General features: G+C 44.5%; 1 protein-coding gene across 3 annotated transcripts in view; it reads left to right on the plus strand.

Moving 5' to 3' along the window:
* Window positions 1–11,247, plus strand: part of SIAH1 (siah E3 ubiquitin protein ligase 1) — a 37,773-nt gene extending 26,526 nt beyond the window's left edge. Inside the window, exons 1-2 of one of the 3 annotated variants that reach the window (XM_029075128.2) lie at window positions 1,320–1,340; window positions 9,295–11,247. In XM_029075128.2, coding sequence (XP_028930961.1) covers window positions 9,297–10,145 — 849 coding nt within the window. In that variant the 5' untranslated portion in view covers window positions 1,320–1,340; window positions 9,295–9,296 and the 3' untranslated portion in view covers window positions 10,146–11,247. Of the gene's footprint in view, window positions 1–1,319; window positions 1,341–4,354; window positions 4,660–9,294 lie in introns of those variants that run through there. The other 2 variants (XM_029075126.2, XM_029075127.1) reach the window with 2 other exon arrangements.
* Window positions 11,248–12,625: the final 1,378 nt, after the last annotated feature.

Consider the following 12,625-nt stretch of genomic DNA (forward strand, 5'->3'; position numbering starts at 1 on the left):
CTAGTGGCTGATAGCCCTTGGACAAGGAAATATTTTAAAACCAGAGTGCAGATATCAGTTGTACTTAGTGACCATTTACCATGTGCAGGGCACTGTAGTGAGTGCTTGGGAGAGTACAACCCAACAATAGAGAACAGATACATTCTCGGCCCCCAACAAGCTTACAGTCTAGAGGGGGAGACAAGCATTAATATAAATAAATTAGGGTTATATACATAAATGCTTTGGGGCTGGGATGGGAGAGTGGGGGATAAATAAAGGGAGCAAATCAGGGAAAAGAGAAAATGAATGCTTAGGGAAGGCCAGGCCTCTTGGAGGAGGTATGCCTTCCAAAAGGTTTTGAAGGTGGGGAGAGTAATTTTTCTGTTGGATGGGAAAGGAAGGGCGTTCCAGGCCAGAGGCAGGACGTAGATGAGAGTTCGGTGGTGAGTTTGAATGAGATACAGTGAATAGGTTGGCATCAGAGGAGCGAAGTGTCCTGGCTGGGTTGTAGTAGAAGAGTAGCAAGTTGAGGAAGGAGTGGGCAAGGTTATAGAGTGCTTTAAAGCCAATGGTAAGGAGTTTGATGCAGAGGTGGTTGGGGAAGCACTGGAGGTTCTTGAGGAGTAGGGAAGCATGTCCTGAATAATTTTGTAGAAAGAGATCTGGGCAGCAGAGTGAAGAATGAACTGGAGCGGGGAGAGAAAGGAGCCAGGGAGGTCAGCAATGAGGCTGATAGAGTAATCAAAGGAAGGCTAGGGATAAGTGGTTGAATTGACACGGTAGCAATTGGGGTAGAGAGAAGGACAGATTTTTGCCATGTCGTGAAGATCGAACCTATGGGATTTAGTGATAGATTGAGTATGTGCGTTGAATGAGAGAGAGTAAGTCAAGGATAATGCCAAGGTGATGGACTTGTGAGACAGGAAGGATGGTGATGCTGTTGACAGTGTTGGGGGAAAGTCAGGGGGAGGACAGGCTTTGGGTAGGAAGATAAATTTTGTTTTAGTTGTGTTAAGCTTGAGGTGATGGGAGGACATCCAAGTAGAGATGTTTTGAAGGCAGGAGGAAAGGTGAGACTACAGAGAGGGAGAGAGATCAGGGCTGGAGATATAGATTTGGGAATCATTCACTTAGAGGTGGTAATTGAAGCCATGGGAGTGAATAAGTTCTTTAAGGGAGTGGGTGTAGATGGAGAATAGAAGGGGACCCAGAACTGAATCTTGAGGGACACCAGTTAGGTGGGAGGCAGAGATATGAGGAGTTTTCTTTTATCCATCTTTTAAGATATATATAAAAGGGATAGGGAAAAAAGGCTTTCATTTTTTAAGGAGCTGTTAATTTCACAATCCTCCTTTGAGGTAAGTAAAGTACAAAGGTATAAAGTTTTCAAATGAGAGCAAAAATGTGATCCCTCCCCACTTCTTTTTTAAATTCCAGTAAGATTTATAAAATGGGTGAGAGAACATTTGGGGACCCTGGCATTCTTCTATTATCCTCCAAAAGAGTGTTCTCTGAGTGGCATACCAGTTTCAAATGGTGTTTTTAGTAGATAGTTTCCTAATTCCCCCACATTTTCATAGGAATGAGACTAAAGGAGACCATGATTAAATACACTTAGTAAACATGCATAAGCAAGTGTGGTATTTTGTGACTTGATGGATTGCCTCAAAATGCAGAGCTTTAAAAACAGGATATGCTTTTTTATTGTTTTGGAAACTTTTAGTTGTTGAAATTAAGGAGTTCTCTTTTTCAGGATAATAAATTGTATTGGACCTTCCCATTTTCATCCTGATAGAGCTGGAATGGTGTGCTTGACACCCTAGGTGTTGGCTTCCAATCCACTTGTCTTAGTTTTATAAGTGTGTATGACAGAAATGATTTTTTTTCCCTACTAGGTTCATTCAGACAATTTTTAATGATAATTTTTTTCAAGTATTCCAATTACTATAGCTACTAGAAAATAATATCCATAAACCTGATTTTAATGAGTGTGATTGTTAAAATAGCTAATACTAACATAGACGTGTTTGTGGTTTATAAAGATCTCACTGTTGTGTTATTTCTGTAGCCAGGCAAAGTGTGACTAGATAAAGGGAAGTCTTTTTTTAATTATTATTAAGAAAAAGGAACCTTTTGTTCAACAGTTTTGTAAAGAGAAATGGAAAAGGTAGGGCAGATAAGATCTTGGAAAACAAACTAAAATTTTTACCAACTTTGCAAATAATTTTCATACAAAGTAGTAATCGAATATAAAATGCAACACCTCATTAAGACTTATTTATAATAGAATATTTTGGCTCTGGGTGCAATCTATTAACTTTAATCAACAACTCTGTTTTACAGTTTGCCTACTCTATGTAACTAGATGTTGAGGGAATATGTAAAAAGAGTATGAGGCCTGGTTCTGACTCTCCAGGTGACTGGTCATGAAGAGAACAAGATGTAAAATGATGAACATACAGTATCGTTATGTAGTTTAGATAAAAATAGCCAACACAAGTGGATAAGTGACAAATATTAACGGTGTCGAGCCAAGCGAGGGAGGGATCCCTGGTGGGAATGCTGAGGTAGCTGGAGGGATGGTGCCACTAGGATGGGGCTGTGCCCTTGAAGCGGGGGCATTTTTGAAGGACACTCGGTAGTGCGGTAATAGTGTCACTATGTATCGATAAAATACAAACTTAAAACAGGGACCCTGTCCAGTCTGACTTTTAACTTTCCTTAGTGCCTTGGAACCGTACTTTGGCACATAGTAAATATCAAAATTATTTTTTTTATCCAGATATTTTTAACCTTGAAACCGCTAGGTATTGTTTTCCTCTTTTAGTGTTTACCCCCAAACCCGAGCTTAGGTCGTAAGCTGTGTAAAATTTGTCATTTTAACCTGTTTTGGGTTTAATTTTCCTTATATCTAGTGGCTCACTTCATTAAAAATTTTGGTAAGAATATTTTTAATTCTTGGTGAATTCTTAAGTAGGAAACAACTAATATAGAGTTGCATTTTGCGTGTAGTTTAAAAATCACACTTGAGGTGTGTGGTGGTTGTTTTTTGTTGTTGTTTTGGGTTTTTTTTGAGGGGGCAGATGAGTTAACCCTCCTCCCAAGGAATGCATTTTAAGTGGCTATCTTAAGAAAACAAAAAATATATTGGTCTATATTGATCTAAGGAATAATGGTAGTAATAATTACAATAATTGTGGTATTTAAGCGCACACTGTGGGCCAAGCACTGTACTTTGCGCTGGGGTGAATACAAGCAAATAGGGTTGGACAGATAAAGATATTCCCCGATCGATCTCCTTAAACTTGGTTTTTTCAGCTCCCATTGGTAATCAAGCTTCAGATCATTTTTCCACGAAACTGGCCGATAAAGTTTCCCAATAAACAGCCAGTCGAGGATCAGGCAAATTTAGGATATATTTTTGCTATTCTGTAGACTTCACACCGTGAGCCCAGGCCGCTCTCTGCCTGATGTAATTACAGGTTAAAAACTGAATACACAAGAGCTGATGCAATCATGTGCAAGGCCCGGGACCTTGTCGAGAAAGGGGTGATGCTTGTAAAACCTGGTGCCCAATGAGCCGAATTTAAAATGGCTTTCCAAAAGCGTCAGTAGGAGCCGAATACGAGTTGAACCAGAGGTTTAAGGATTACAGCGCGGGTCGGGAGACGACGGTCTCGGTCTCCACTTTTGGGGATTATTGCTTCCACTGGGGAAAACTTTAGCCGTGTTGGAGAGCGCCTGTCTTTCGCCTCTCGGGATTGTCGTCCCCGGGCGTCTCGCGGTGCCGGACGTTTGTTCCCGATGCGTTTCTTTCGACCAAAGGAGTAGCGTAGAAACTCGGTGGGAACAAAACGAACGGAGGAAGCAGTTAAAAACTTCGGGGAAAGGACACGGCGGCCTTTGGGTGTTACTCTGTGGGTGGGGTTTGCACTGTCCGCTCTTGACGCCGACAGGGAGTTGGAGCAGAGGGGTAAAGGTGCCGGGGAGGCCGGACGACAACAACAACAACGTTTTGCCCTCCCGGAAAGGCGTCTCGCTTTCGGTGCGGGGTCCGATTCAGGAGCGGAGTGTGTAAGGGTTGGCCTGGTGGCTGGGGACCTAAGCGGGGGAGGCCGGGCAGGACCGGACCGGGCCCGCCGTGACTTGGCACTGCCATCTTAGGGAGCGGGCCGGGAGAAGGGGCTGCCCCTGGGAGCCCGGCCCCGACCGCTTTTCTCGTCTATTGAAATTATTTTTGAAACGGGGGAGGGGGGCGTCCCGCTGGCTGCCGCCTCGGGGGCGCGCGTGCGTCCCCCCCTCCCCCTCCCCCACCCCCTCCCACCGGTCCCGTGACGGTGGGAGGCGGGTCTGAGGACGGGCGGGCCCCGGCCGCACCGCACAGCCGCGCACCGGCCCGCCACGGGCGCCCTGCCGCCTGCGGGACCGGATCCCGGCCTCCCACCCCCCGAGCCGAAGAGGAGCCCGGCCCCGTCCCAGCTCTGGCCCCCCACCCCAAGCAGCAGCCTCCGTGGGGCCGCCGCTTCGGCGAGCAGGCCGCCCCCTCCGCCGGCCCGGCCCAAACGCCATGAGCCGCCGCACTCCTCATGACGGCGAAACCTGCTCTCCACTTTCTGTACTCGTGGAAGGGAGTCTTGCTTACATGCCTACCAGCCGCTAGGACCAGGAAGAGGAAAGGTACGGACAGGGGGTAACCACCCCGGCCCTCGTAGCCGGGAACCTGAGAAAAGGCTAAAATAGGTGGGGCCGGGTGTGCCGGGGAACGGGGCGGTCGGGGGGGGGGGGGGCCGGGGCGGGGGGGACCGCAACTTTCTTTCTGTCTCCGCCTGCCGACGATTTTTTCTTTAAAAGTCACACGTTCCTGTGGGAGAGCGGAGTTTTTGGTAAGCGAATGTGGGGGTTGAGGTTTGGTTTTTTTATGAGAACCAGGAATTCTGTTCACGTAGGTCTGTTCTCCGAGACTTTATCTTTTCTCATTGTGGTCTAGTTTCTCTAACGTGCCGGGTTAAACTCTTCTTGGGGACTCTCCGTTGGTTGTTGGATTAACTCATGAATCTCCTTTTGAGAGTCGAGCTGGCTGCGCGTCTTAAGTTTTCTGATGATTATAAGCGAGTGATGCCGGGAGAGGGACAGAGAGGCCCCGTATCGAGGCCGCGAGTCGTGGCTTTCGCATTTTGCGAACATTCAGACTTCCGTGACTGTACGGGAAGGAAGACTTGTGTGCCAGGTTATTTCAGACTTTTGTGGAAAGTGAACTTAGTGTAGTAGAAATCTTTGCCAATCGTAGGTACTAGAGTTGAACAGATGGGAGACAGGATGCCTAAATAGGCAGACGGGTTAGAATTCTTGCCTCGTAGGAAAATTGGCATCTATGGGCTTAGTGTTTAAGTATTAATCAGTCAGCGGAATGTATTGAGCTCTTACTCTGTGTAGAAAGAGTTGTGTAATTGCTGCCCCTTGGGGATCGGTAGGCCGTATTGCTTATCCAGTTAGTAAGCGATGACTTGAAATGAACTGGCCCGTGAAGACCCACTTCCCTTCATTTTTATGTTGGTCACCACAAAAATAGATGCCTGTCAAATTTGTCACTAAGCAGGACTAAATCATCAGCATAATGATTTATATCTTATAGCAGTGACCCAAAATATTCTTTGAAATCTTGCCTACAAGAAATATACCTACGTAGGTATTAGGGTTCCTGAAGGACCTGTGGTGTCTGTCATCTCACTTATTTAATGAAGCAATGAGGAAAGAAATGTCTAATGTTAAGGGTGCCCGATTCGCCTGTGCTTTTTCCAGAATCCTAGGTGCCTCTGATACCAAGAAAATATTGGGAGTGCCTAGTTGTAAATGTCAAACACTTAAGCTAGTCTGCAAAAATTTATTAAGCAATGACCATGGCTTCACCAAAAAACAAAAAACAAACTACCATTAGGCTCAGTTTTAATGGAACTCATTTTAACTTTTAGTTCTCTTCTGCGTGGCATTTTAATGATCAATCTGGGAAAGTTAGGAGAAAAGAATTTTTTCAAATAGTTGCTAAAAACATCTTTGAGAATCTTGAAAAATAAATGAGACTATAGGATATCAAGGAACAGTTTTTCAAAGGGCCCTCCCCAGCCCCTATGAGTAGGGTAAAAAGACCTGAGGAAATCCAGTCCCTATTTACATTTCCAGTACACCCCCCCCCCCCCCCCCCCGTTCCTGGGGACTTCATTCCTTCGCAGTCTCTCCCACTCCCACTTACTCTTCCTTTGACTCTCAGCATTTTCCTCCCCTCAGCTTGTTGCTTTTGTGGGGAGGGAGAGGAAAACTCGTGGAAGAGGGCATAAAACATTCCAGTCCGCAAGGAGGCAGAAGATTAGGGAGTGATGGGAGGGGGAAAGAGGAGGCGGGTTCATCGGAGCTGGGTGCTGGTTCTAGGGGGAGGAGAGTGGACCGGGCTTGGGCTTGCAGTGGTAATGTGGATCAGGGATCAGCAGAGACACTGGTCTAGATGTGCTCTTAAGGTCCTTTCCATTCAGTCATAGGCATTTGAGCACCTGCTGGGCACAGAGCCCTTGGTAGGCACTTGGGAGCCTGCCATCAGAATAAAGGAAATGACCATCCATCGAGAAACTTAGTCTGATAGCCGGAAATTTTTGGAGTACTGAAGTTAGAAGGGCAGAAGTATCTTTAGCAGAAGAAGAAGGGTTTTGAAGATGACATTGTAGGCCTGGTGGGCAACATTTTCATTCAGTAGTATTTACTGAGCGTTTACTGTGTGCAGAGTACTGTACTAAGCGCTTGAAAAGTACAGTTCAGCAACAGAGACAATCCCTGCCCACACCGGGCTTACAGTCAAGAGCCATTGCCACTAGACGTAGTTTGTTTCCCAGAGAAATGGGCCGAGGAAGGAAAAGAGTGACTCTCAGTGGCTTTGATCTCTAGAGAGATGCTGGTCTCATTTTGGTTCCCTTAACTAGCCAGATCACCACACACCACTTCTTCTCTGTGGTGGATGTTGTGAGCTAATAGAACTAGGTGCCAAATTGTAGATTATATTTTTTCAGTCCAGATTTGTGGCTCGTCTATGACTGGCATTGTCAAAGTGGCTCACTGTCTTGTTAAAGGAAGGGGAGGAAAAAGTAGAAATTTTGCCTTAAAAAAACTTGTTAAAAAATGTGGTTAAGATCAGAATGGTTAAATGCCTTTTACAGGGTAAATTCTACTTGGTAGAACTACTTAGTAGCCCTTCTACTTACTATGAACCCCATGTGGAAGAGGAACTGTATCCAAACTAATTATCATGTACTATCCCAGCACTTAGTAAAGGATATTTTTGTTTTTTTTTTAAGGTATTTGCTAAGCGTTACTATGTGCCTGGCACTGTACTTAATGCGGGATAAATACAAGCTAATCAGGTTGGACACAGTCCATGTCTTGCATGGGGCTAACGGTCTTAATCTCCTTTTTACAGATGATGTAACTGAAGCCCAGAAAAGTAAAGTCACTTGCTCAAGGTCACACAGCAGAGACAAGTGGCGGAGCTGGGATTAAAACCCAGGCCTTTCCGACTCCCAGGCCCATGCTCTACCACTAGGCTATGCTGCTTCTCATTCCTTTCCCCATAGTAAAGTGCCTAACAGGTACCATAATTATAATCACGTTGGGCCTGGATATAGATGACAAGGTAGAAAGACACCTTTTGTCTCTTCCAAGCCTCTACCTGGGCTGGGTAGAGAAGTACAGCCCAGATTAAAACGTGGCTCAGTGGAAAGAGCCCGGGCTTGGGAGTCAGGTCATGGGTTCGGATTCTGGCTCTGCCCCTTGCCAGCTGTGTGACCGTGGGCAAGTCACTTCACTTCTCAGTGCCTCAGTGACCTCCTCTGTAAAAGGGGGGTGAAGACTGTGAGCCTCATGTAGGACAACGTGATGACCCTGTATCTCCCCCAGCGCTTAGAACAGTACTCTGCACATAGTAAGTGCCTAAATACCAAATACCAACATTATTATTAAAGGTGGCTGAAGCCTGGATCCCCAAGGTGGCAGGTGAAACATCAGCTGGCTCCCAACTGCCGAATCTCTAGACTGGGAGTGAGCTAATAGTCCCAGAGGCCTCCTACCCTACCCTCCCTGGGGAGCTGGGAGTGGGGCAAGAGGTGTGTTTTAGCCATCTAAGACCATCTGAATAATACGTTTCCAGAATTTGAACTCTACATTAACCCCAAACTACCACTTTTGACCTCTTTGGATTTTCTTCTTTTTTGCTTCTAATTGCAACTTAACTATTTTGAGCATGTCTTGAAGCCTTCAGAGATGTAACACGATTGTCTAACAAAAATGGAAGCAGAGTAGGTTGCCAGTGTAATAGCTTCCAATTCCGTTTTCCCAAAATTAAGTAAAAGACAAAATGCTTTACTCCATACTGGTTTTTTCCAACTTTGAAGCAAATTTTGGTATAGTTGTGTAAAACTTAGTGTGTGCGCGTGTGTGTGTGTGTTCAGTGGAGGCTGCCAGCTTTAGTTGGCTGGGTGACTCTCACGCAACCTTTATAATGAAAGTGTTTCCTAAGAATTACCCCTTTACTCTTGTCTTCATTTGTTCATATAAATTATAGTATTTAAGTGCTTACTATGTTCCAGGCACTGTTCTGAGTGCTGGATGGCATCTAGATTCTGACCTCTTCAGCAGTCATTCTAAGTAGTTTGAATTGCTTCACAGTCATATACCTTTTTATCTAAATATGATTAAAATTTGTCACTAGTCGGTATTGGTTGAGCGCTTTCTATGCATCGGGCACCATCCTAAGCACTGGGGTAGATACACGGATCTCGTCCTGCATGGGGTTGGCAATCGTAATTCCCATTTTACATGTGAGGCAACTGCGATACAGGAAAGTGAAGCGACTTGCTGAAGGCCCCAGAGTGGACAAGTGTGGGGCTGGGTCTAGAACCCAAGTCCTTCTGACTCCCAGGCCTGGGCTCTGTCCAGTAGGCTATGCTGCTTCTCTTCTGTGCCAAATTAATATTCGGTCGTGTTCAGTGGCGGTCCTGTGGGTATTTACTTTCCAGAAGGGCATTCCGTTGAACTTTCCTCTGTATTCGAGTGTTCTACTTCCCTTTTCTCCCAGCACGAGTCGTAGGTGATGTGTTTCATAATTTTAGGATGTTGAGGCCCTCTTGTTGGTCATCCAGAAATCGCAACAATCCCAGTTGATCATATTTGAGCAACCCCCCGGTGGGGGAAGAACTCTGTCCTGCGGAACCTCTGTCCTGCGGAAGATCACGTCTGCGATTCCGAAAGGTAACAGTGTTTTCTCTTTGCTTGCAGAAATGAGCCGTCAGACTGCTACAGCACTACCTACCGGGACTTCAAAGTGTACGCCGTCCCAGCGGGTGCCTGCCCTGACTGGCACAACAGCTTCCAACAATGACTTGGCCAGTCTCTTCGAGTGCCCCGTCTGCTTTGACTATGTGTTGCCCCCCATCCTCCAGTGTCAGAGCGGCCACCTTGTCTGTAGCAACTGTCGCCCAAAGCTCACATGCTGCCCAACCTGCCGAGGCCCGTTGGGGTCCATCCGCAACTTGGCCATGGAAAAAGTTGCCAATTCCGTACTGTTCCCATGTAAATATGCCTCTTCTGGATGTGAGATAACTCTTCCGCACACAGAAAAAGCAGACCACGAGGAGCTCTGTGAGTTTAGGCCTTATTCCTGTCCGTGTCCCGGCGCTTCGTGTAAATGGCAAGGTTCTCTGGATGCTGTCATGCCGCACCTGATGCATCAGCATAAGTCCATCACAACATTACAGGGAGAGGATATAGTTTTTCTCGCCACAGACATTAACCTCCCTGGGGCCGTTGACTGGGTTATGATGCAGTCTTGTTTTGGCTTCCACTTCATGTTAGTCTTGGAGAAGCAGGAAAAATACGATGGTCACCAGCAGTTCTTCGCCATTGTTCAGCTGATAGGAACACGCAAGCAAGCTGAAAATTTTGCTTATCGACTCGAGCTAAATGGTCATAGGCGGCGATTGACTTGGGAAGCGACTCCTCGATCTATTCACGAGGGAATTGCAACAGCTATTATGAATAGTGACTGTCTAGTTTTTGACACCAGCATTGCACAGCTTTTTGCGGAAAATGGCAACTTAGGCATCAATGTAACTATTTCGATGTGTTGAAATGGCGATCGAACATTTTCAGGCCAGTGTTTAAAACCGTTGCATTTAACGTCACAGAAAATAGGGTAACCATCTCTGACTGCCAGATACAGACGATTTTGGTAGACGGAAGCTAGACGTGTGAAGGTGAATACGAGGAAAGGCTGTTTAAAATTACAGGAAGCAGTTGCATGTAGTAACACTAATATATTTAAAAATATGTCAACAGTAAACCACTGAAAATATATATACACCCAAAATGGGCATCTTTTGTATTAAGAAGAAAGTTAATTCTACAGGAAATGTTGTAAAATAATTCTAAACTTGTGTTTGTAGATTGATTGTACTGTTGAAGAGAATACTGTTTTTGTGTTTTTGTTTGTGTTTCTCCCCCCCCACCCCCCTCGCCCCCCTTGACTGACAAGCCATGTTGAGTGGTCTTTGACCGCTGCTTCCCCCCCGCCCCCCTTTGTAAGTCACTACATAGTATTGCTGCTGTTTGTGTATATTTTTTTTGGTGTATTTGCTAATTTTTATTAACTTCTAGTTTTTCATTAAATAAATTTGACTTTCTTTTCTGTAATTCAGGTTTTCAATTTTTTTGTACCTTTTAAAAAAAAAATTACAGGTGTCTTATCTTTTCGATATGCATAATTGTTTATGGTAAAGTTTATACATATGTATGTTTGATAAATTTTTTTCTTTCCTCTCCTCCCCCCGCCGCTAATCAGTTCATTGGTAAGAGTAATTCAGTGATTTTTGTGACGATTGAAACTCTTAAAAAGAGCAATTTCATTGGAAGAATGATCACAAAGGAGCTCTTTACAGCAGAGGTAGACACTTTTTTTTTTCGTTTTCATACCATCAGATCAACTCTAGGAAGGAAGGGATAGTAGGGAATAAGTCTAATTAAGATCCAGCATATTTTTCCAAAAAAATAAAAAGAGAAAGCGAACATTTGTTCAAAAATTCTTGTATTTATTGGTTTTGCCAAAAAAGCATTGTCTTATTACAGTATTTGTAATTAAAAGCAATTCATTTGTTTCAAAAGAAGGCAGTCTGAAAATAAGATGTTCAAGGTCTTTTATAATTCTGTCATTAAAAGAATACCTGGCAAACTAAACCCTCTAGTGTGTTTGCTTCAGCAGAGAGCTTGATTCGGATGGTTATTTTAGCCCGGTAATTGTCCCGTCCCTCTTCTGTAAATGCACTGGTTTGGCAAGCTGAAGGTCCTGCCTTTTTTGAAGTGGCATAATGTACAGTTTCCACCGAGGGCTAAGCTGGAATCCTAGTTTTTGAAAGGACTGCAGCTAAATCCTAATTATCCAGGCCCCTTGCTGGTCCTTCTCCCTCCTATTGACCATGTCTTGATTTGACCTTTTCACTGCTCATTAGCACATCCACTGGAAATTGAGTGGGAGATAGAGGAGGTAAAATTCAAACCTGCTACTTACTGGTAATACATCTGGAGGGAGGAGATGGGGATGATTAAAGTTAAACGGCCATCCATAGCCCATGTAAGTATTATACGCTCCACCCAGTGCCACTGAGGAGGATAATGCAGAAAGGAAAGCAAGAAGTCAGTCCTAAAATAGTTTTTGCATGTTTTATTTCTGCCGAGTTTAGTATTTAGGGCATTTTCCCCTTTAGCGGCCAAGAGTCTTATCAAAACTACTAGTCCAAGGGTTTTAATATGCTTAAGTAGCTTGTCAAGTGATTTATGTGAAGTTTAAATCTCGAGCTGTCTTAAATACATCTTGGTGAATTCATTTTTCTCTACTTTTTTCCCCCTATTTTTAGGTATGATATGTGATCAGTGTGCAGGTAAGAGGCTAGGAAATTATGACTGCGTTGGGGAGAGTGGTGAAGTCATGTATCTGTCTTTTACCTAATAGGAATAAAGGAGCAAGCTTTACATTTGCAAAGCAGCGTGGCTCAGTGGAAACAGCACGGGCTTTGGAGTCAGAGGTCATGGGTTCGAATCCCAGCTCGGCCACTTGTCAGCTGTGTGACTGTGGGCAAGTCACTTAACTTCTCTGGGCCTCAGTTACCTCATCTGTAAAATGGGGATTTAGACTGTGAGCCCCACGTGGGACGACCTGATTCCCCTGTGTTTACCCCAGCGCTTACAACAGTGCTTTGCACATAGTAAGCGCTTAACAAATACCAATATTATTATTATTCAGGGTCTTCTGGTTTCCTGATTAAAATTGAAAGGTTGATAATTTAGGAAGGGCTATCTGAAGGATTGTTTTTTGATTAGTTTGGCTACTGTAATGGCATCTGTGATCAGTTGCAGCTTTTTTTATTACTTTCTTTTTTTTAAATGGTATTTGTTAAGCCTTTACTCTGTGCCAGGCACTGTGCTCAGTGCTGGGATAGATACAAGTTACTCCGGTTGGACATTCATTCAGTTGTATTTATTGAGCGCTTACTATGTGTAGAGCGCCCTTTCCTCTCCACCCAAACGGCTACCTTACTGCTACGGGCTCTCGTTATAT

Source organism: Ornithorhynchus anatinus, chromosome 11 (genome assembly GCF_004115215.2).
Source record: "Ornithorhynchus anatinus isolate Pmale09 chromosome 11, mOrnAna1.pri.v4, whole genome shotgun sequence".
NCBI lineage: Eukaryota > Metazoa > Chordata > Mammalia > Monotremata > Ornithorhynchidae > Ornithorhynchus > Ornithorhynchus anatinus.